At 36.8% G+C, this 25,778-nt stretch overlaps 1 protein-coding gene across 2 annotated transcripts in view; it reads right to left on the bottom strand.

Moving 5' to 3' along the window:
- Window positions 1-25,778, bottom strand: part of NUP107 (nucleoporin 107) — a 51,732-nt gene that overhangs the window by 14,654 nt on the left and 11,300 nt on the right. For both annotated transcript variants that reach the window (XM_072655327.1, XM_072655326.1), the window contains exons 5-17: window positions 24,300-24,444; window positions 21,043-21,146; window positions 15,998-16,125; window positions 15,239-15,287; window positions 13,353-13,424; window positions 12,764-12,852; window positions 4,212-4,290; window positions 3,704-3,817; window positions 3,237-3,327; window positions 3,026-3,102; window positions 1,048-1,107; window positions 283-428; window positions 129-177 (exon numbers count right to left, since the gene is read on the bottom strand). In XM_072655327.1, the coding sequence (XP_072511428.1) occupies window positions 129-177; window positions 283-428; window positions 1,048-1,107; window positions 3,026-3,102; window positions 3,237-3,327; window positions 3,704-3,817; window positions 4,212-4,290; window positions 12,764-12,852; window positions 13,353-13,424; window positions 15,239-15,287; window positions 15,998-16,125; window positions 21,043-21,146; window positions 24,300-24,444 (1,203 nt within the window). The remainder of the gene's footprint in view (window positions 1-128; window positions 178-282; window positions 429-1,047; window positions 1,108-3,025; window positions 3,103-3,236; window positions 3,328-3,703; window positions 3,818-4,211; window positions 4,291-12,763; window positions 12,853-13,352; window positions 13,425-15,238; window positions 15,288-15,997; window positions 16,126-21,042; window positions 21,147-24,299; window positions 24,445-25,778) is intronic.

Below are 25,778 nucleotides of genomic sequence, written 5' to 3'. Positions count from 1 at the left end.
GAAAAGGAGGATGGGACAAAAACTGAGCTTCTAATTTCTTCCCTTCACCAAAGCATCTATCAGCATTAGCTTTTACCTATTTTTTTATCTCAAGGTATAGTCTAAGAACATCCAATTTAAATATTTACCTTTTTATCTGTGGCTTGGAGCTCTTCAAAAACTTTTTCTAAAGTCCAACTTTGAAAGAAAGAAAAACAGGGACAGGGAGAAAATGTTAATAATCTTGAGGAAGACCATAAGACACACTTTAGCGAACAAAATTTACTGCTGCCACTGACTCACTTTGCTTCCAGATATTCTCGAGGCAGTTCTTCAGTTTCATCTAATGACACAACTGAGGTCCGAACTTCCTGTTCCACCAAACTGTCCACCATCACTCTAAAGTAGGCCCACACTGTATCTTCCCAGGTTTCACAGACTGGGAGAAGCTTTTCCCCCCAATAAAAAGAAAACAATTACAAATACACAAAAAAAGTCATCTGGAATATAATTTGCCTAAAAGTAAAACTGACACCAAAAATATGATTTTTATCCAAATGTCATGGAAAATCTAGTTTTTTGTATTATAAATATCTTCTAAAGGGTTTGCAATGCTAAGAAATCTTCCATACTGATTTCACAACAGAATAACCTTTACATATCATTTCAAATAGCTATTTTAACACCCCCCAAGACAGGAGAAAATCCCATCAAAGTCTACTTTAAACAGGCACCATGCATTTATTTTTTCTGAATATAAACTGGGATAGTATGTATAGTTAAAAACGTTTATTAGTAATAACAGTAAAATCTGGTATTAATCTCCAGGTATAAATTCAAAGAGGGGAATTGCTTATTACATGTCTTTAATAAGGTAACCAGGAAGGCACTGGGGCGTCTCACTTTCCTTATGAGTCTATTCCTTAATATCCCTTATTTTTCCATTCACTGATAAAATGGCTTAAGTTTGTAAGATGAATTATGTATGGATTACTGTAGAATCTTATGTTTCCAACTTCTGATCAACAGAAATACATTGCAAATTAATATACAAAAAGGCTTACTTACTTGTTTGAGATTCCCACTTAAGGCAGCATAGATTGCTCTCTCATATCTATTAAACAGCTCCTAAAACACCATGGGCAAAAACAAATTCAAATGATTCAATTTCTCCTAATTTGTTCCCTTAAGACCAAACCAGAACTTTATATATTTTCCTATACTGATCTTTATTCATTTAATAGTTTCCAAATAGCATATCTACCAGAGTAATTGTCTGGTGGAAAACCAACACTGGAAATTCGAGTAAACATAACATCTAAATTTTAAAGTGAGGTAGTGATTTGTGAATAGTGAATGATATGACTGTCTATTCGGATGACCACTCAGACATCTCTACACAAGGCTATTAACATTCAAATATAAAGTGTAAATTTCTGTAGAAACATTAAACATAACCTCAATACTGAGCTGTATTTTTGAGGATACCATATTAAAGACCTCCTACTCTGCCCCTAATTTTATGTGCCATAAAGCTAATACATTCTTTCTCCCAACACCCATCCATTATTTTTTGTCCCAACTTGCCCATTCCTAAGAGAGGAAGCATCATTCTCCTAGTCAGCCAGACTTGAAATCTGTCATACTCAGCTCCTTAATCAATCACTAAGGTCCTATCAATCCTTCCTTACCAAAGTCTCTTACTTGTCCTTTCAGTCCCCTCTTAATTACTTCTCATCTTGTCCCCTCAATGTATTTGTTATACTGTTCTCAGATTAATCTTAAAATACTCAAGTTGCAGTCCCCCTCCTCAATGAAACCCACACTCGCAACATGGTATATGCAGACCATTTCCAGGCCCCCTGACCTTTATAGCCTCCTTCCCTGACACACAGAAGGTTCTTCTTCAGCCAACTGGTGCTTTGCACTTTCCTGTTTCCCTGGATGTTTCTGTGCTCTTCCTGTCTGGAATGCTTTCCTCGGTTCCTTGGCCTGCCCAGCACACTTGAGCTAACAATATTCTCTCCTTCCTCCAAACTCATGGCAGATTTTTTATCCCATTCATTTAGGAATTCATTGTATACTACTGTATGACATCTGCTAGATTATGAACTCTATTAGGGCAAGAAATATGTTTTATTTTTTATTATTTCCCACAGTACTAAAATTACCAAAATCATCTTTGAGATGAAACCAATCTTTTGTATGGTAATTTTGTATTAAGTTTTCACTTTCCAGATATTTTCAACCCTCTACCTGCTAGAAATTATGGAAAACTTCATGGAGAAGGTGGTATTTCAGCTGGATTTTACAAAAAGAACAGGAAACCAACAGATGGAGAAAGAGAAGAGAGGACATGAGCAGTGCAGGGAATAACACGAACGAAAACAAAGAGTGAGGTGCAAACGGGGTAGTTTTCTAGCATGGCTAATACACTGAGTACATCGAAGGGAATAACATGGAATAAGGTTGGAAAATTGTTGAGGGCCCTGAATTCCGGGCAATTGTAGGCAATAAGGAAACACTCAAGATTTCTGAGTAGAGGAATGACAAGAGTAGATCTATATAGTAAAAATGCTATTTGAATTTATTATTAATATTTAGTACTCATAGTAAAAACACTCTTCTAGCAATGGCATGATGGAATATTTGGAGGAAGATTGGAGGCAAAAAAGTTTTATGATGAGGTTGTTGCAATGTCGAGGTAAGTGATGAGGCCTGTTCTACAGTGTTGGGTGGCAATGGGACCAGAGGAGGGACAAATATGAAAAATGTTGTAGAAAAGATACTACTAGAACTTGGAAACCAACCGAATATGAGAAATGAAGAATCAGACATACTTAAAGTTCTAAAACATGGGAGACTAGACAAATAGTGATGACAGAAAGAGTGAAAGCAATCTTGTACAGACTATGTATTCAATAAACATCTGATGATTAAATTTTTAACACCTTCAAAAAGAACTACTTAATCAACAACGTGTCAGTAGAAGCAGCGCTCTGCATTTAAAAAGTCTCCATCACTACTGGTTGTTTGATTATCTTACATCTTCTGCCATTCTCCAACAGCTTATTTTCCAAATGCACCTGTATGGATTCCCTTCCACTGGTTCTATTTCTGTTCCTAGAATAAAAACAGTAAGGGAAAACAATCGGAACATAATTTAGAATACTAAACCCTTCCCTCAGACACTGCCAGAGGCTTAAACAAAAGCTATGTCTCTTAGATACAGACAACTGTGAAATTCCCTACAGTACCTCCATCAAGGTTAGGATCATGATATAATTTCCACCCTTCAAGTGTTGCAGCTCTCCAGGCTTGACCACAACGTTTACAGAGACGCTGTGCCTATGAAAACAAGGAAGGACGGTCAGTCAATAAAAAGAATTCATTTTCTTTAAGCGTTTAAAAAAAGAATAAAAAAAGTTAGCAATAAAACAGTATACAATATGTTACATAACATATCACAATTCCATGTAGCTATTCCAAGAGCATAACTGAAGGGAAACTGTGCAAAATAGGGGCTATGACAAGAGCCGAGGCTCCTAAACATCTGCCTCCACTCACCCAAAGAGCCACCAGCATAACCAGTCACCAGAGGCTCAGGGCAAGATTTAAATCATCAAATATATCAATATCCTATATGAATGATTTTAAATAACACAAAGAAGAGCCTAAGAAAAGGGGTGCAACAGTGGAAAAGTGAGGGGTTTTTTTGGTTCACCTCTTCTGTCATCCCAGAACGGATAAGTGTAAAAAGGTATTTGAGTAATCTGTTATCGTCTTCTCGATCCAAATCATCAAGTGGCATTTTCTGTCTTATAGGTGCATCAGGGTCCTGTAACAAAGACTCAGCTGTTGAAAATTCATCACAGTCAATTCACCTTTATCACAATGGTGCCCAAAACTATTCTAGAAGCATCTACATAATAACAAGACCTTGCAAAATGTTGTTTGAAAAGAGGGGTGAGGGAAGGGAAGGAGTGTATCAATAGCCCACAGTTACCAAGTCCTTCACAAATAACTTTTCTCACAACAACCCTATGAGGTAGATCATGAAAGAACTGCTATTTCTATTTCATGACTGGAAGGTCAAATACTGAAGCTTAAATACTTTGAAAGTATTTTTTTTTATTATGCTCAAGAACCTACAAATGATAAACACTCTCAATCCTAAAAACATCTATTAAATTTTTTTTTTTATAGCAGTCTTTCCTTCAGGCAACACTTACCAATTCTGTAACTAGAGGACGAACACTTCCAACGTGTGATATTAGTTGCCGCTGTTTCAAGGTATGCAGAGTGTTTTCCCTGAAAATAAAAATGTCATACTTTAAATATTTTTTTCGATATCTAATTTTTTGTAATGTTAAAAATTTTAACCAATCATATTGGGAATACAAAGACACTAAAAACTTTCAAAAACCCTGAACTCCAAAGGTTATTTTACCTTTTTTTTTATAAATTATTTTGCTGAAAATGAATATTCTTAATATCTGTACAACATGATCTTTACCTTTCACAACTACTTCATGTTAATTCTCTACATAAAAATAATGTAGAATTATGTGGTAACACAAAAGAGCTCCATAAAAGTTCTACTTCAACATTTTGGAGATGGCCTTGGGTTTTCAAAGGCTATGCTGCTTTTAACCCATGCTAGAGAACCAGCCTAGTATGGAGAAGTTGACCACCAACAGGACAGCCACCAATTTATCAGTTTTTTGGCCACAGAAAACCATGATCCAAAGAAAAATACAAAATGGGTTTCCATACTGTGCTGCACCCTTCCTGTAGAGATGGTGGCAGACGGTAGAAAAAGGAGCGCAGGAGTGTTAAGAGTCACAGATTTCAGGCAATCTAAAAGCTGTTGGTATATATGTAGAAGATCTCTTTGCAATTACTAACCGATGGTCATACTATCAGGATAAGTGAATCATGCCAATCTTGAAATTCTTACTATAAATTAAATCAGCTAAATAAAAGGATAGCTCACAGACTCTCCCCCTGAATAGCAAATAGTTAGCAAAATTTGTTTCATCATGTACCCCCAAAACAATAAGAAATATTTCACAGAACACTCAGCTATGTTTCCTTGCACGCTAAGCATAAAGCAAAAAGACCAACACAAACTACAGCTTCTGTGTGTCAACATCTACTGCAGAGAATGAAGAGGGAGAGAAATTCTATAAAAAACTTGAAAAAATCCTCTAGTCAGAATCAACATAAAATTGAATACTCAGAGGCATCACTGTCAAGGTGGGCCTAAGGAAAAAGGGAAAGGAATAAATAAGAAACAAGAGATCAAAGCTTGCAGACTACACATGAGCCACATGATGATCATGAATATTTTCTTCAAGTAATGAGTACAGAGGTGATAGGCATGTTGAGTGCTGAACGTTATCACACACAAAAAATTAAACTATGTTGACAGAAAATGGCTAGCTATTGATGCAAGAGATATTTCCAAACCAGCTATGTATATTCATGCCACCACTTACTAAATCAAAAATACTAAATCAGAACGGAAAAGATGTCACATGCAATTTTAACAGTTCTAACCCAAACTATTCAAATGAACTTCAATTTTAACAGTTCTAACCCAAACTATTCAAATGAACTTCACCAACATGGTCCACTTCTACAGAAACTTATCCAGTGCCAAGCAACACCCAAAACAAAGAGGTCAAAAAAGCTCCAAAACTGGCCTTGGTCATCTGGCCTTGGTCATCACCAAAACTCCCAAACTTTGATCTCTTTGCTAAGCAGAAAAATGTTAGCTAATAGCATGATGGGCTTAGGGTATAAACTCATCTGTAAAGCCTTATGGAGTAGGATGAACAAAGATTACAAGCAAAATCATCCCATAAAAAGGCAAAAACAAAAACAAAAAACAGGTGAAGAGAAAATGAATTTGCAGAAAAGTAAGTGTAAGATCTAACTGAGTCAGATCACCTAAGCCTAACTCTAAATTCATCTCTGATTCTTACCCTAATCCTCCAACTCTAATCCTAACCCTCCCTCTCTGCCTGCAATTTTCACCCTAACCCTCAGACTTCTAACCCTAAATTTATCCCAAAAGTATTAAAAATGACACTGGAAGAAAAACAAACAGAAAAAAGAAAAAGGGTTGCCAAGATTTCTATTAAAAAAAAAATCTTCTCTATTAATTACAGTGGAGCCATCCCTTATGAACTATAAATTAATCCCCATTGGGCTGTACAAGGAAGCAGAAACAGCAAAGTAAGTAAAGGTAGGAAAAGCAATTGGATACTGAACTAAGCAGATACAGAGGAGGTTTTATGTTGAAGATTACAAAATTTGAGGTTGTAGAGGAATTTATTCTCAAACTATCTGAAAGAGGAAAAGATACTCAATAAATTGAAAAAAGTCAAAAACATCATTGCTCTAGACGAGGCCTGCACAACATACAGCCTTCACCAAAGGATTTCGGGTGGCTTGTGAAAAACATAAAGGATGTAAATACAGGCCTGCACAAAATATGCTCTAGTCAAAGGTTCCCAAAGTGGACGATACTGCCTCTTGGGGGGTGCTGGAACGATATGGGGTGACAGCAGTAGCCTTGGGTGCAACTGGGGGAAGTGGAATAAAAATAATGGCGTAGTGGAAGCATAAGGAAAGGAAGAACATTTTGAAAAGACATTTGTACATATTTAATCTGTTGTGTAACAGAATTAAAGCCATAGTGATTACAGTATTTTCCAGACACACAAAATGCAAGTTATAACCAATCAGTGGTCAAGTCTGCTGACAGGTCTCAACATGCATGTGTTGGTAGGTGAGGGTGTGGTGCATTGCTGGGAAGTCCAGCATGTGTTGGCAGGAATATGTGTGTGTAATGACTTGTTTACAATACTGCATCATCAACATTTCAATCAAGGAAAAAATCCACAAGTTTACAATAAATTACTAACTTTAAGATGTCATTTTAAAAAATTCATAGTTTTTTGAAATGATGTAAATTTCAAAAATACTGTTAAAGGTTTAAAGAAAGTAGATTTCCAGGGAGGCACTGAGTAGTTTTTTTCTGAAAAGGGGGTAGTAGGCCAAATAAGTCTGGGAACCTCTGCTCCCGAAGGAATATGATTAAGAAGACATAACACTATTGTTCTATATGCCAAATTTCTCATCTCTATAACAACTAAGACTGTGATGAAAAGGAAAAAAACCAGGCTTTTACAAATAGCAGTCTACTGCAATCCACATCTTTAGCCATATATGTTTTGAAAGGTACAAATAATATTATAATCCTTTGTTGTTAATATTGATTACACTAAAAAGAACTAAGTAAAAAATAAAAAGGCAACAAAGCAATAGTCAAATACAATGGCTGATGGTGGCACCTCAATGTCAAAATTAAAGGACATTTTCTTCCTTTCTGTAAAAAGTAAAATAAAGTAACTGATGAGGAAATATACTTTATAAGGGGGTTGTTTGGAATGGTCTGTTGCATCAAAACAAAATGATAATTTTTATAAAGTCACATCTAACTTGGAAGAATAAATGTAGCCTTAAAAGCTTGCTGCCAAAAAAGATGTTTCCCATATACAAGTTAAAATTATCTAAGATTTCTTGATAAATACAACAGAGAATACAACTTCATTTAATAATCCTCTGATTATCCGTATCAAATGAGGCATAAAAGAGAGATGTATGCTTGACGAGGATACCTGGCTGTGTTACAGACTAGTGGAGTCAAACTCAAAGAAACGGGAGCCACCACAGATTCCTGCAAGACACATACTGACTCAGTAGTTTTTAAATGTAATGTTACCTATGTTTTACCATATTTTAATTAATTTTGTTAAATTTTCTCCATTAAATTTTAATCTGGTTTATGCTGCACTCAGGAGTATTCTGTGTCATATATTTGATACCTCTGTTGTAGAGGATGCTCAGTGCACAGTCTGTTTGGAAAAGAGATTCCCTACAATGAGCCAGGGCAAAATTCAACAGGAAGAATACAATTTGGAAAAATGTGCAGTGCTGATTCCAAGCTACTCCCGAAAACAATCATCTTGTTAACACCAAAATTCTGCCAGTGACACTGAAGGACTGTGAATCAGGGAACATTTTAATCTTGGAATGAATGAATGAAAAAAATATTTATTAAGTACTTAATATGTGCCTCACATTGTGTTAAGTTCTGAGGACACAAATACACAATTTCAACGCTCAAGAAGTTTACTTTCTAGAGAGATAATTCACAAAGATAAGTGGTGATCGGAAAGGGGTACTGTGGTGGGAAAGTTACAGGTATGGTTAGCAGGGTTCCACAGGAGAAGAGATGACATAATACATCCAGGAACAATAGCAAAACTGATGTCATTATGATTCATAGTTCAAGAATTCTGTAGAAGAAAGAATGGTGGAGGGAAAGGCATGGGTGAAGCAATTGGACAAAATTAAAATTATAAATAACTCCAGGGGAAAAGGAAAGACACATGGTAGGCCCTAACAAAAGCCTGATATAGGTGACCATAAACAACCAGAAAAATGTATGGTTGGCATCAATAGGGCACTGCACATCTCCGATGTGGCACAGAGATCTAATCCAGAAGATGCAGTAAAAGCGAGGAGAACAATGGACAGGCTAGTACTTCACTGGTATCCATGTATCCTGGAGGAAGACCTTCACTGCAAAGAGCACACCCTTCATGAGGAAGAATCAGACTGGGTACAAAGGGAAGATGGGTTGTGATGTGGGCTGCATCAAGAGAATGACAGATTCACCCAAGTGTTTAGTACTAAGGATGTGATGTGGCCAATAAGAACATTTGTCAAAACTTTTTTTTGCAAAGAGTTATGCTGTGTAAGAAAACAACTTCTCCTCCAATACTGAGGCTAAACTCCAGAAGAGCAATGCTGCTCTTATCTGTCGCAGCAGCTGATATCTACTACTATAAAGTTAATGCTACTACCAAACTGACATTTACATGGTAGGTTTTTTCCCTGCATAGGCAAATAAATGCCATGTGTTCCTTAGGCTGGAATTATAATTAAAATAGATGTTTCCCTCATACTTCTAGGGATATTTTACATTTATTAGAACCTTTTCTCTAACACTGCAAAGCACATTAGAACTCCTCTTCTTTTTCATTATAGTTCGTTATTAAAGAGTACTTATGTCTCAACTCACATAGCACCTTCAACAGTAAAATCCTGATAGATTCAATTAACCCAGAATACAGGAAGTAATACAATAGCCGAACATTAACATTCTAAAGAGAATTTTATTGATTTTTGTTTTCCAATGGAATTATTTTTCTCATTTTGAAAACAGAGAGCCTAAAAGCCCAATACAATCTGAGGCAGAACAACTCAGACTACAAGCTGGTTCCCTTGACACAAAGTATCTCCAGCCAATAAAGCTGCTTTCTGGTAGTAAGAAATTTGACCATTTCACTAAAATCAAAGTGCACAGGCAAGTATTTATTAAAGAAATGCTCATTAAATGTGGTCTAGTCTAACCTCATTTATAAGTCATGTAAAGAATGCAGATTTATAGAAGTAATAGTCTAATTTGGAATAGATCAGACATGACAGCCAAGCTGCAAACTTTAATTTTTGGTGAATGAACTCTTAAAAAAAAAATAGCCACTACTAAACAAACCTCTGAGTTCTATAAAAATCCAAGGCAATCTGAGCTTCAAACTTTTTTTTAAAATCATGCCATCTTTTGTCCAACAGTGCTCCTTGGCTTATGGTTACTGGCAAGTGGTAAGCCATAGCAATGTGAGCAGAAGTTGTCAAAAGTGACAAGGCACTGGGAATGTGTTTACCGGAAGGGTAAAATACAGCCTGTTGAGAAAGAAGAGCAGCTGTCCATTTCCAGAGAAAGAACTATGGAGTCTGAATGCAGATCAAAGCATACTGTTTTCTCTCTCTCTCTCTCTCTGTTTCTACTTTCTTGTAGTTTTCCTCTTTGGTTCTAAGTCTTTACAACATGACTAATGTGGAAATGTGTTTAATATGACTGTACGTGAATAGCCTATATCAGATTGCACACTGTCTTGAAGAGAGAGAGAGAACAGGGAGAGAAAATTCAGAACTCAAAATCTTATAGAAGTGAATGCTGAAAACTAAAAATAAATTTATATTAAAAAAGAAGAGCAAAGGAAGAACATTTGATAGCATATTGTATTTGCTGTTCCCAGCAAAATGGTTATTCCTATTATATTAAAAATAGTAGGATGATGACCGACCCCCACCTCTTGACAGAAAGGTGATGGACTAAGTAGGCACAAGGAGACATTTTGGGACACAAGCAACGTAGGAATTTGTCTTGCTTGACGAAGCATATTTGTTGCAAATTCACCCCAACCCTGCTAACCCAAAAAAGGAGAAAATGTTTAATTGAAAAAAAAAACTTAATTTAAAAAAGTGGCCTTCATTCTAAGGATATTTCAGTTACAAAGTTTATAAGGGTAAAAAATAGCCAGAAAAAACTAGTAGTTTTTATTAACTGGACTTTCATGGAGTCCAACAGAGAGCTTAAGATTTTCAGATATTTATGGTACATTAACAGTCTTTTCAAAAGTGTATAACAAATATCATGTTTCTAGACTCCTGGGCAATGACCATGCTAAATAACATCTTAAATTAGAAATTACTCAGTTCTTAGTAACAATAATGCTAAGTATCTTCCTTTTTCCACAACAGCATTATTCTAATGCCTCACCAAGACACAGGGTCCTTGAAAGATCATATGAGCAGACTGTAAGCTCTGGCACGTCCTATAAAAGCTAGTAAGGCTTCAAGCATGGGCCCGATGACAGATTTGCTCTGGAGGACAAGCCGGCTAAATCTGAAGAGGCTCATCAAAAAATGTTGGCCAGAATGTCTCTTTCCTTCTCTTTTACTCTCTTTTTAAAGAGAATTAGTTTTATTTTGAATTTTATTCCCCTCTGGAAAAAAGGGACCACATATGAAAGTAATTTGCTAAGCAAAGCAGCTCTGCACCCTCCTTCAATGATTCAGGGATTTCTGGTTTCTTCCGCCTGGGTGCTCCATCCACTAGAGCAGACCCTAACTTCTCAGCAGGAGGTCTTTCAAGCACTGTTCTTGATGAAAAACCAATTACTCTGCAGCAAAAGTGCTGGGAGCTCGTCTAAGCTCAGCTGGGCTAACCCTGATTTTAATGACTGCCTTAAGCTAACTTGCTATAGTTTTCCTGTGGAGCTGCAGGCTGACGATCCTGATGCATTATTTTTTTTTTAATCAGACATCCTATGAAGAGTTTTCACATAATTTTACAGCTTGTCTCGAAGGATGAATAAATGAATACAACATTCCTTAAGCATTTCCCTACGTACAAAGCACTATGCTAAGCTCTGGGGATACAAACAGAGAAGTCAGACAGCCTCTGCTCTCAAGTAGCTCACAGTTCTAACAGGGCAGACAACACATTTCAACTGCAAGTCAGATAGAAAGGACCTATGGTCCTTAGAGTGCAGCAGCAAAGCACACTGGGATGCCTCTTCTTTAATTTCTTTTCCACTGACAGAATCACATCAATTTCTGATTTTGATCCATTTGACAATGCCAAGGACTTTGGTGCCAAAAGTGTCCCTCTCTGGGGCTTCAGTAGCTGTGACTGTAGGGGCAGCTGCCAGGCTACCCCTCCACAAGGGCTGCTCTCTAGGATGCCAGCCAAGGGCACTAGACTGGGAGCACATTCCTAAGGCTCTTCAGTTTGGAATCCTAGACTATAACTATTGGAATCTGAGGGGAGATGGTAGTCAAGGTGGTGGGGGTGGTTTGACTTGCCTGGAACATGCTACCTCCCTGCTGTGAGCTCCTGAGGGTGGTAACTGGTTGAGTAGGCTGACTCCTCCACAGGAGATGAACACATACCACATACTAAGATATGGAGTAGTAGTGAGTCACAGTGGTGGAAGCAGCACCCACACTAAAGAAATTACGGACCTCTGAAGAGTTGAAGGTATCTTCTACATTCATGTCATGCCATCCACCGACTCAAAACACTATTGCATTTGCTCCCCTCTATCAAATAAAATTCAAACTCCTTAGCCAGGCATTTGTGGCCCTCCAGATCAGAAGTCGACCCTACTTTTCCATTTTTATCACCACCATGTCCTCTAAACTCCAATTAAACAGGACTGTTTGCCATCTCCTGTACACTTCTTGAGATTTCCTGCCTCTATACCAATGCTTACCATTTTCCCTAGCCCTAAGACTGACAATTCTCCACATTCTTTAAAAGTCAAATCAAATGCTCTTGTTTTCTTAATCGTCCTAACCAATAATTCAATCAATAACTATAAGCCCCTTCCATCTCACCCAGCACCTTCCTTAGATTCTTATGGTTTCCTTATGATTTGGAATTATAAATATTTATGTCTATATGCTCTCACCATGGGGCAGCTAAATGGCACAGTGGATAGAATAACCAGCACTAGAATCAAGAAGACTCAACTTCCTAAGTTCAAATCTGGCCTTAAGCTGTGTGACCCTGGGTAAGTCATCTGACCTAGTTTGCCTTAGTTCCTCCTCTGTAAAATGAGCTGGACAAGGAAATGGCAAATCACTCTAGAATCTCTGACGAGAGAAATCTCAAAAAGGGGTCATGAAGGGTCAGACATGAATGAAATGACTGAACATCAATAGCTATCACCCTACTGGATTGTAATGCTCCATGAAGGCTCTAACAAAATTTTTTATTTCCTTCATCACTCTGCCTACTAGTACATCCACAGTAAGTACTTAGTAAAAGTGTTTAGTTGAATGTTCAGTGACTTACCAATAAACTGATTTTGCATAAAATTCAATGTTATCCGAGAAATCTCCAATGTCATCCTTGGCAATACTCTCTAACCAATCTACCACGAGCTGGAAAAGTAAATAATTCTATTAACCACAATTTTAAGATCTATACTTCTCTGAAGTAGGCTTTCTAACAAAAAACTAGATAAAATCATTTTAATTTCCTTCTAATTTATCTAGGCATGACAAATGACCATGGGTGATTTTTTCCAAGGATTTGTCCTTGGGTTAATGAGTACTGCGGCAGTAGAAAGGCAAATCCTCTTCAGCAGTAAATGCTGTAATAGGCCAGCTTCTCAAAGTTCACTTCTACAGGGACTTCTGGAAAAGACAATACTTTTCATCCCTACTACATTAAGAAACTTGGGAGATCAAATTACAAACAAGGAGCAAGCCATGTTATTTTTCTTAACTTCAACAGAATCAAGTAAATTTGTCCAGAGGAAAAATACAGTGTAAGAACTTTAATCTTAGGCATGTTATTTATATTTCTATAAGATACGTGCACATAATTTTTAAAATAATTTTTTCCTATATTTAAAAAAAATTAAAGTCCCATCTCCTACCTGACTTTGTCGAATAAGTGAATCTCGTTGAAATAGTGTATCCACAACTGTTTTTTCACTGGCATTTAGAGACTGTTTAAGAACAAACATTTCCATTATAATAAAAAACTCTGCCATTATAATATTATTACAACAAAACAGTATAAGAAAATCTGACAGTAGGGAGGAAGTAACTTCAATAAGTTACTCTATAGGGGGACCTAGACATTTTATAAAATGACAAATCCTTGTTTGTATTTCTCTCTTGGAAAAATTCCTTCTTATAAAAGTTTCTTTCTTATAAAAATGTTAGGAATACATTTCACTATTAAATCCATTTGTACCTATTCAATAAGGATTTATTAAATGCTTACTATGTGCTGCTAGGCACTGGATATAAAAAAGTAAAAAAGAAGATCCTGACCTCAAGGAGCTTACAAAGGAAATAACCTATGCCAAATACGTATATACAAAATATCTAAAATACAAGGTAATGGGAAAGGGGGTACTAGCAGCTGGAGGAACAGGACAGGGATCAGGAGATGCTTCATGTAGAAGGTCACAAGCAGCAGTAAGGAGGGAATACATTACAAGCACAGAGGTCTGCCAGTACAAAAAAATGAAGATAAGAGATGGAATATTGTGTTTGAAGAAAAACACTGTGTAGCCAATCTGGCTGAAACGCAGAGAATGGAAGGAGCAATGATGTTTAGATAGGTTGGGCCCAAGCAGTGAAGGGCTTTAAAAGCCACATGGGGGAGTTCATTTGACTCTAAAAGCCATAGGGAGTCACCACATAGAGGAGTGATATGGTCAGACCTGCTCTTCTGGAAAATTATTTTAGCAGTTTTATTAAGAAATGGAGAGACTTGAGAAGGAAACAAATAGGAAGCTATTGCAATAGTCCAGGAGAGGGGTGACTGTGACCTGAACTAGGATAATGGTTATGTGAGCAGAAAGAGGATAAGTGGGAGATGCGGAGGTAGAAACAGTAAGATTTCACAACTGATAAAATACACGGGATAAGGGAGAAGGAGCCGAAAACAAAACACAGTTGTGAAAGTAAATCATGAGAAAAATGATAAAGCTTTTGACAAAAACAGTTCAGAAACTGAATGAGTTTGGGAAGACAGATGTACTGTTTTGGACATGCTAAATGAGATTCTGATGGGACAACCCAATTTGAAATGTCCAACTAGAGCTCAGGAAGAGAACCTAGGCTTCTCTCAGAGGTACGAATAGAAAGACACAGACTAGAAAAGATATTAATAGATATGAAAAACATAAATGAGTCTCATCTATGGAGATGATAATTAAACCAATGCAAGTTATCAGGGACATGCTGAATTTTCCTTGAATTATATTCATATTTTTAAAATTTAATTTTCCTCAGACTTTTAATTTTTGTTTGAAGGAAAAAAATCTAACAGAACTGGATGCAGCTCTATTACATATAAGAAAAATGAAAAACAAATACCTTATATTAAAGATCTTTTGTCATTCCCCTTCCCAAATGTTATCCTTTACAATAAAGGACATTTTAAGACAGAACAAAAGACCAAATTTTCTTAACTGACTTAAGTTTACTGAATTTTTTAAGATCATAGAGCCAGACAGGACCTCAGAGTCCAATTCCCTCATTTTACAAATGAGAGAACTAAAGCCCAAGGTGGATAAATGATGAGCCCAAAGCCACATAAGTTGTTATGATCAGAGGTAGGATTGGAACCCATGTTCTTGAACTCCGGAGCCAGTGATGGCTCTTTCAACCATATGGAAAAAAGCATTTTAAATGCCATTATCACTGAGAAACACTTTCCCTCATTCTGAGGAAATCTTCATCAAAAAAATTACCACCATTCATTACTCAGTTAACACCAATCATAACACTTTCACTTAAGACTTACAGCAATTTCAAATGCATTTTCTTCTTCTAGTACAGATTGTATTCTGTCCCTACACAAAAAGTACAAAAAGAAAAAAGTTTATAATTCATAATTACTCACCTAATTATTATAACACATGGCATGGAAACTCTGTTATGCTTATTTAGAAAACAGAAGTTCAAACAATATACACATATATGTTAAATACATCAGAGAGTTAAAGAGTGAATATCTGATCTGACCTAATACACACTGGTACCTAAGAGCAAGACAACTGACATTTGATTAAGGATATAAATGAGAATGTTTTAACTACTAACAAGATGACTTGATTAGATATTATTCTACCCTATAATGTTCTAAAAGGGAGTGCTTACTCATGTGCTACAAAAAACTCATAGCCACAGCTGAGCCTTCCATAGTCCTGAGCTTTTGCTTGGCAGGGGAACACATAGAGGGACCATAAGGCCTAAGTAATATATCTGGAGTCTCAACAGATCAGGAACCCTTCTTTGTTGCCAACTTAAACATTTAATGTACTGTGATTTTTCATGGCAAGTATTGTGCCACGAGCAAAAGAAATTCAGAAGTCGAGAAATAATACTCGAATGTATGCTTTCAGATTAAAAAATACACTTATGTGTATGTGCATACACTTGCGTATGCAAATCTTTCAAGATTCACAAGCTACAACAGGCAAGTAATGGTGTAACTGTGGCATGTGAATGTAACCCTAAATGTCATTTATGCTGATCTCGCCTATGATTTCCAGAGCTTTACCTGTAAAGAGAGGACAGCAGTCTCCACGTCACCATCTCCTGCTGAAGAAGCCACAGTACACTGGCTGTTTTTGAAAACTTCTGGAGTCCAGGTGTAGCTCTGCTCACTATTTTACCTAATATATTTACCTGAGAGAAGAAGTAAGTTGCATACCAGATTACACCACCTTCTGCCATCATGACCTCTAAGAATTTTCTATTAATTCATGAGCCCACACATATTATTAGATTACTAATTGTTCTAATTACACAAAGCATAGGTTTCACAAACATTTACCTCAAGCTTAATCTGTGCTGTATTTAAATATACTTTAAATAAATTAAAACTGGGCTGACACTTAAGTATTGATCTGGGATATACACTTGCTTTCCTGATGCACAACTACAATATATGTTCAACATACACCAAAGTCCTATATATTTTTTATTTTAAAAAACTGCATATTGTTTTTAATGAGTAAAAATGTACCTCTATCCCAACTAAGAACGAAAGAAAAATAAAACTCTTGTTACAAATGTATAGCCAAGCAAACAACTTCCTGCATGGTCTACGTCCAAAAGACAAATGCATGCGGGTGTATGCATGCATACATCTAATATATATTTTACACATATGCGTGTGTGCACCTAAGTGTATGTCTCATTCTGCACCTGTGTCACCTCTCAATGAGAAGACAAGTAGCATGTTTCATTCTCAGTCCCTTGGAATCATGGCTGATCATTACTCTGATCAGAGTTCCTAGTCTTTCATGTTTCTCTTTATGATACTGTTGTCATTGTATACACTGTTCCCCTGGTTCTACTCACTCTACAGCTATTCATACAAGTCTCCCCAGATTTCTCAGAAACCACCTCCTTCTTCATTTCTTACTGCACACCAGATATCTGTACACTACAGTCTGTTCAGCCACTCCCCAACAGATGAGTACCATCTCAGATTCCAATTACTCTGTTTCCCTCCTTTAACCAGTCAGATGAGACTGACGTTCAAGGATCAGCTGCTCCCCCCACCCTCTTTTTGCAGAGATGTCAACTTTCACATCCTGATTATGTGAGATAATTTTCCTTAGCCTTTCTTTTCTCTTCCATCAGTATATTCTTCTTTCTCTTTCTTTCCCTACTTTTGTTAAAAGAGGATCAATATCTAACAACGACATTTCCAGGCTTTTTGTCTAAATTAGACTCCCTGTAACTCCTGATGACGTTAGAGAGGACACATGTATCACCTCTCCTTATCTGAACGCAGTTTTTTTCTTGTCCCTTATGATTGCTCCTTTGTGCTTACCTTTTAAGTTTCTCTTAACTCTTCTGTTTGAACAATTTAGTTCCTACAAAGCTCTAGTCTTTTCAAGTCCTCTATTTCATTAATGGTCTATTTTTTTTCCCCTTGTATAATTATGCTTAGTTGTGCTGTTAAGTTATTCTTGGCTATAAGTCCATGTCCTTTGCCTTCTGAAATATTATATTTCAAGCTCTCTATTCCTTTAACGTGCCGGCTTCTAAATCATGTGTGATTCTAACTATGACTCCTCAATACCTGAATTCCTTCTTTCTGGATGCTTACAGTACTTTTTCTTTCTAGACTTTGGCTCTAACATTCCTGGAAATTTTCATTTTGGGGTTTCTTTCAGAAGTTGACAGGGCATTCTTTCTATTTCTACTTTGCTCTCTGGTTCTAAGAGATTCGGGAAGTTTTCTTTTAGGATTTTTTTTTGAAATATGATGTGAAGGCTTTTTGATCATGGTATCTAGGTAGTCCCTGATTCTTAAATTTTTCTCTTTGCCATGTTTTCCAAGTTAAGTTGTTTTTGCTATGAGATACCTTATATTTGCTTTGATTTTTTTTTCAGTCTTTTGACTTTGTTTTAATATTTCTTTCTGTTGCATGAAGTCTTTATTTTGGTCCATTATAATTATTGGAGCTTACTGCTTTGGCCAGGTTTGTACCTCTTGGGCTGAGCGGTTAATTACATCTCCAATTCGGTCTTCTGTTGTTTTCACTTCTTTTCTTCCCTTTTTCCTCAAGTGACCTCATTTCATTAATTATTAAAGTAACAACAACAAAACTCTTGCTTCATCTGCAGTTAGGAATTCTAGTTGAATTTGTGCCCAAGTTTTGCATTTCTTTGAGATTCTGCTGATGGATCTTTTGGAGTTTCTCTTCTGCATTTGAGTCTTGAGTGCCCCTGTCATTACCACAGTGGGATTCTTTTTTTGTTTGTTCAGTCTTCCAACCAACTTCCTGACTTCAAATTTGATGTCCAGTCAGGCTCTGCACGTGTCTGAAGGGAAGGTCTGAGCTGCTTCTGCTGCTGCTTTTTAGAGGTATTGAGTGTTGAGTTATTCCAGCATCTCAGGGATGCCTTTGACTGGGGATCTGTAATCTTTCCGTAGCCCCAAAGCAGCCTGATCCAGGGCAAGTTCTGATTGATGGCCTTCCCTAGCTTTAGTTCTCTAAATTCCTGACCTGGGTTGAGATGTGAATGACAGCTGCTAAACTCATCTACTATCAACTACACAGCAAGATCTGCTGATTCAGAGTGAAAGAACTGCAGGCTCCCCTTTGGTCTGGGATTCCTACCAGAGTTATTCCTCTGAGGGCTTTACGCTGGGCTACAAGTTGGAATTGAGATCCTCCTTGTTCTTGGGGTCTGAGTTATACTGCTACTTGTTTCTAAACTTACTCCTCCCTTAGTACACAATCCAGGGCCTATAACCACTCCTATTACTGAATACAGATCCCTTTCCTAAGTCTACCATGGATCTCGGACCTGCAACTGTGAAGAAACTGCCATTTGGCATCCTTTCATTATAGCCTTGAACCTTCAGTGCCCTGATAAGGATCTGAGACCTCCTCTTGCACTGGTGCACTGCCTCTCCCTGAGCACTGGGGTGCTGCACATGGAGTACTCATGGTCAAACGCTGTTCTGTTTTTATAGATCTATCTTCCTGTGTCTACTTGAGCCAGACAAATAACTCCTTTAAAATCTGTCTTAGATTTCTCCATCAGAATTTGGCATAGTGTGTTCTCTAGATCTGTTGGGAGGAGTGTTGGGTTGTTTTTCTTTGGGGGCAGGGGGAAGGTAATGGATTTTTCTTGCTTCTCTGATGTCTTGGCCCCACTTCCATAAAGATCCTACCTAAACGAGGCCTGAAAGCTAATTTAATTTGAAATCTAATATCTTAGCATGATACTTGGCACACAGTAAGTGCTTAATAAATGTCATATTTTATCTAATATCAATACACACTCATAAGATCTTTTTAAGGTTCTCTTAGGATAGGCAACTATCACTGTAAGAATGTACATTATTGAGCAACTGAGAGGAAATAGAAAATTTAGATCATTTCTAATCATGTTTTTAAAAGAAGAAATATGATTTTAGTTACTTAATAATTAAGAGAAGTAGAACAGAATTGTATATTTCAAAAGATCTGGGGTAGGGGAAAATGCGGCAATAGTGGCCTTTCCTACAAAGAGTACAGACTGGACATATTTAAGAATATAAACCAAATTTAATAAATGGAGGTTTTATGATTCATTTAAAACAAAAAAAGATGAATACTACCCCTTCCTATCCCCTTTTTTTTTGGGGGGGGGGGGGAAGGAGGTTTTTTAGACCTGTGACTTCATCAGTTGAGGAAACTCCCTTCAACCAAGTGCAGAAAGAAATTGTTCTTCAGCTTAATTTTACAAAGATCCCTGAGGCACTGGGAAGTCAAATGATCAAAAACCTAGAGCTGGAAGGGAACTCACAAGCCATACAGTTTAATCTTTTAATTTAAAAGATTAGGAAACTGAAAGGCAGAAGAGATTAAGTGACTGGCCTAACACTGCACAAGAACAAAGCATTGGAAGTGGGATTTGGGCTAAACGATTTGCTGATTGTCACATGGCTAGTGTGTGCTGGCAGCAGGTCCTAAACCCACCTTGACCCTGAGGCTGACCTTCTATCCATCCTACCACACTGCCTCTCTCTACACATTCTCAAAAGTTAGCTCTGAAAAATTCTCTCATCCAAAACAACCACTTTCACCAATCAAAACTCCTTCTTTTAATACATTATGAAAAACAGTGTCATCCTACCCAATCAGTGCTTTTTTTCTAACAGAAATAGTCATGTCAGTATAAAGTGTAAAGTCCTTAAGGACAAAGACTATGTTTTATTAATTTTTGAAACTTTTACAGGGGAAACAATGCCTCTCACACAGAAGAGCTTAATGAATGTGTTTTACTGAATTGGTGAAGGTCAATTTTCCTTCTGCAAATTTTCCTTTGGTAACATTCTTAATTTTGCAAATTGATAAAAATTTTATCTGTTCCATTCATACTTACCTGCAAAAAAGGTTGTAAGGTCAAAGTGTTAGCTATTTCAGATATCACTCTAAGTCAATCTTCAAAGTAGCTACTTTAAAAATTTGCTTTAAAAAAACTAACAGGCAATTATAATTCATAAATCATAAATTAGTCTCTATTTAGAAGTCAATATCCAATAAGTAACCTTACTTCAATTTTTAAGGCTTTCCTAAATTTCACGTCTAACTCTTTATATGTTCGTCCTTCATTGCCAAAGACCATGCCATCAGAGAAATAATGACATGACTTGCACTTGACTTTATTTTGAAAGAGGGAGGGCTGTGCATGTCACCAGCTTCACTTCTCCTCCAGAACCATCTGAATCCAGTGACCAGATATTCATCAGGATGACTAGAGATGACCCAGGATGAGGCAATTGGGGTTAAGGGACTTGCCCAAGGTCATATAGCTAGTGAGTGTCAAGTGTCTGAGGTGACATTTGAACTCAGGTCCTCCTGACACCTGCACTGGTGCTCTACTGACTGTACCACCTAGCTGCCCCTCTAACTCTTTAAATGACTTATCCACAGATGACTGGGGAGAGAGGGAGATTTCCCTTCCTTATCTAATGAAAAGGTGATTGCATGATTTTCTTCATAAGGGACTTCCAGGATGAAGTGAAATATTTCTCAAATGTTTTAATCACAAAAGCACCAGGCTTAGGCAATATAGGGGTAAAACAACTTACCTGGCTATCACAAATATTCTCATACTCTTCTACAAGTTCAAAAACTGTGGTTGACGCATGCTTCAGAAAAGTGTGCAGGAAGTCAGAATACATACTCATTGTTGCTAAAATATATCAAAAAGAAAAGGAAGAAAATAGCATGTATCCAGGTAATTTAATAACAAGAAAGCTTTATTTTAACGTTAATTATCTATCCTAGCATAACATTCAATAACCTGATAGTTTTCTTCTCTTTCTGACACTGACCATCAAGAAAACCTGGAGCTAAATTTCAAAAATCTGAATTATGCTCTATTTCAACCTTTTCAAATCAGAAATACTTAAAATATTTGAGAAAACTCTATGCCTTTTTAGAATACACAGGCATAGTGCAATATCATGTGAATAGATAGAATAGCTAAATTAGGCTGTTTTCAGGGAAAATGGACAATATGAAAACCCAGAGAGTATTTACATATCTGTCACCAGTTCATGATAAAATGAGACCTAATTAAGATTGTTGTTAATAAGTATGTGAAGAGGAAAACCAAAATTCATTAAAACATAAATAGCAAAGGTAAGTTTACTTCCTCCCAAGGAAAATTTCAGTTAATTTAGATCAGCAGGATGGCAGAGAGGCAGCACGATACAGACCACAAATGACTAGTATGGACTCAGAAGGAAGACATTCTAGCCCTGGTTCTGTTGTGATTTCAACTTCTTCAGCCATAAAATGAGGCCTAAATGATCTCCAAAATCTCTTCTTGCTCTAAGGTCTGGGATTCTAAATTAATTTATAACACAGAATATAAACTAAAAAAGGACAAGTCACTACTAGGAAAACCTATCATGCAAAGAAAATATTTATAACATGACTGAATATAAACTGGGACACTGAGTAACTTTCAAAATTAATAGAAGTTAGTTTCTAAAAATGGGCAACTAGGTGACACACTAGATAGAGTACTGGGCCTGGAGACAGGAAGACTTATCTTCCTGAGATAAATGTGGCCTCACACACTGACCTTGGGTAAGTCATTTTACTTTGCCTCAGTTTCTTCTTCTGTAAAACCAACTGGAGAAGGCAATGGTAAATCATTCTAGTAATGTTGCCAAGAAAACCCCAAATGGGGTTACAAAGAATTGGACGTGAACGAACAAAAGTTTCTAAGAATTTTCCTTTTCTATCCCTCTCCCAGAGAGCCATCTTTTATAATAAAAAATGAAAGGGAAGAATAAAAAAAAAGTTCAGCAAAATTAGTCAAAGTACAGGAAAAATATGACATTATATGCAGTGTTCTACATCCATCATCTGCCACCTCTAAAAAGAAATGGGGGAAGGTGTCTTTTGTGTCTCTTTTGGTCTAAACAGACTCATAATTTTGACGTATTCATTTTTATTGTTTTCTTGTTGTCCTTTTCATTTACATTGTCTTTGCAGTCATTATCAATACTGTTTTCCTGGTTCTGCTTAGCTTCACTTCGTGTTGGTTCATACAAGAGCATTTCCATGCTTTGCTATATTAATTTCTTACAGCACAATAATATTACATTACATCCATGTATTGCAATGTGTTTAACTATTCCCCACCCCTGCAGCCTAATCAATGGGCATCTACTTTATTTCCACTTCTTCGCTAATACAAAATACTGTTATAAATATCTTAATGTACATGAGGGCTTTTTTGTCACTGACCCTTGGGCTATATACTCTCAGCAATGAAACCTTAAAATCAGGGGGTATGGATGTCTAAATCCCTCTCCACATAATTCCAAATTCCTTTCTACTGATTGGAGCAATTCATGGCTCTATCAATAATGCACTGATGTGTCTTTCTACCACACCTCCTGCATTACTGTCTTTGAAATCTGCTAGCTATGAGCAAACCTCAGAGTTGTTCTGATTTGCATTTGTTTTGGTTATTAAGTGGGTTATGACAGGAATAATGATTTCCTATGATTGTTAGTAATTCGCAATTCCCTTGAAAACTGCTTGCTTATATCTTCTACTATTCTAGTGGGGATACCAATTTTCTAAAAAAATGAATACAAATGACATCTTCTATTTACATCAAAACAAAAATCTGCTAAGGAATATATGAATAGATATTCCAAAAGAAATAGAAACGTGCTGCCTGCATTAAGCTTGTATAAAGCATAATTCTTGACGTTTCTCTTTTTAGTTTACTTTAGTGGTTTTTTATTTCCTCATACAGTATGCTTGGGATTGCAATAGTAGGAGTCCAAAAGTGGGGACCCCAATGACACTGACAGTAAAAACCTTCAAAGACCCATCTCCATGTTCTCTGCTTCCTGTCCTCCCTCCTTCACTTAATGCCCCTAGGCTGACCTTAATTCAGTGAGTCTCTCACTTTCTATTTCCTTGTTTTTCTCTCTATTGCTGCTTAACGTCTTACAAGGATATGACGTTCAGAGTGTTTCATCCTCTTCCTCTACAGAAGAGAAAACCCAGGGCAGAGCTCCAACAGAAGACAGACTTGTTCTAAGTGCTGTGGCCTTCTAGGTGGTCCTGTCTGTGGATGACACTGTGCTGGTTGCTTCAAACTCTTAAGACACTGCAGAACTTCCTAAATAAGAGTTGGACCTCTCAGAAGTTATGGGGCCTAAGTAGTCATGGAAGGTAAACAAAATGGATGCACAAGATCTGTTGGCCAGACCTGGACATGTAGTCCATGAGTACACGTATCACACACATAAACTGCATGGACATCCAAAAACAATCAAGAGGAACATGCTACAGATAAGCAGGTAGAAAATACTACAAATAACTGCTCAGGATGTGCTGGACATGCAGCAAGGAGAAAGATCTGATGGTCAGACTTTGTGCTCCATGGGCTCCACACAACATCAGAAGATCTGCAGCAACCTTCCAGCATGTTGAGTGAGCTCCTTTTGGAGAATTTAAGGGAATACAATAGTAGCTGCACATGACTGGCAGCTGTGGATGGTTTACAGTCTTCATTTTTAGAAGCAATAGCCATCAGGATGGGATCACAGATCCATCACAACATGAAGCTTGTATAGCCATCATCCATCAAGGCAGACAGCAGGAATAAGTTCCAGGATCAAAACCCTCATCACTGATTAATGAAACCTTACCATGAAGCTTTGTTTATCATACTCACACACCTCCCTTAAGCTCCATGACAATACAGTTTGTTGAAGGACTAAAATTTGGGGAACGTGAAATGGGCGCTTCGTTAGTTACTCTAAAAAAACCAAATCAACACCACAAATCAAAGTCAAAGCCATTTTACCAGCTTCTCCAGGATCATCCTCACGTAACATAACAGCACTAAAAGTGACATCTTCTGCCACATTAGAGGGATCTATGTTCGTGAAGAGTGCTGAGCGCTGTGGGGAGAATGCTGTTGTCCAGTTACTCTCATCTAGATTAGATACCTTTAAAAAAAATGAGAAAACAATTTAGTTGAGTGACTAGAGAATTACAAACTGAGACCTACAAATTACTCACAATGAACTTTGGGATTTTATTTCTTATTTTCAAAACTTTCATTTGACATACAATGGGAAACACAAATTAGAAATGAAAAGACAGGGGGAAAATATTAGAGGAATTAATATTGAAAATGAAGACTGTATCTTTGACAACCAAAAAAAATGCCTGATTGGAGATTAATTCAGAAAAATCTACTGCATTCTCATTTTCTGACAAAAGAGATAAAAATAACTAATAAAAATTACTTTAAAACTATAAAATATTTGATAATGAATCTGGTTGAAAATTCAAATGACCTGTGCATGTACAGCTATAGAATTATAATGGCTGAAATAATGAAAGACTCCAAGAAGTGGAAGGACATTCAATGTGGAATGAATTTTTTTGGGGGGGGGGGTGGGCCTCAAAAGATAGCAAAAAATAATAAAACTAGAAAAAAATTGAAGAGAATCTGATACATTACATTAGAAAAACAACTGATCTGGAAAACAGAGAAGAGATAATATAAGAACCGTTGGACTACCCGAAAATTATGATCAAAAAAGAATCTAAATATATTATTATAAGACACTAAGGAAAACTACCCTGAAGTTATAGAACAAGGGAAAGCAGAAATAGAATAAAATCTACAGTTCACCATCTGACAGAGATCCAAAAAGGAAAACTTACAGGAATGTCATAGCCAAGTTTCAAAATTCCCAGGTTAAGGAGAAAATATTGCAAGCAACTACAACAACAAAAAAACTCAATTTAAATACTGCATAAATACACTCAGGATTTCAAAAGATCTACCAGCTCCTACTCTAAAAGATTGCAGGTCTTGACACATCATATTTCAAAGTGCAAAAGACATGGGATTGTGTCCAAGAATAGCTTACCCAGAAAAGTTGAGTATAATTCTGAATGAAAAAAATGGACACTTGATGAACTGAAAGACTTTCAGGTATTTGTAACAAAAAGACCAGAATTTAATGGAAAATTCAATATAAAAGATCCAGAAGAAATATAAGAAAAACATTAAAGACTAATTATAAGGCACTCATTAAAGTCAAGCTCTTTACTTATAGACATATAAAATAAATGTTATCAGTATTCTTAAAATTGCCACCATTACCTAAGGTAGTTTGAAAGAAAGGTTGGGGCTGAGTTATGCATGATGGGGTGATTCTAAAACACAAAACTGGATAGGACAAGGGAAAAGGGAGCAACTGTATTATAAAAATGGGGCATGAAAGGAAGAACTAAGAGAGGAAGCAGGTGAAGGTGGAAGGCTGGT

The sequence above is a fragment of the Notamacropus eugenii genome, chromosome 3 (assembly GCF_028372415.1).
Source record: "Notamacropus eugenii isolate mMacEug1 chromosome 3, mMacEug1.pri_v2, whole genome shotgun sequence".
NCBI lineage: Eukaryota > Metazoa > Chordata > Mammalia > Diprotodontia > Macropodidae > Notamacropus > Notamacropus eugenii.
Note: the sequence above shows the minus strand (reverse complement) of the source record. Positions and strands in the feature narration are given on the sequence as shown.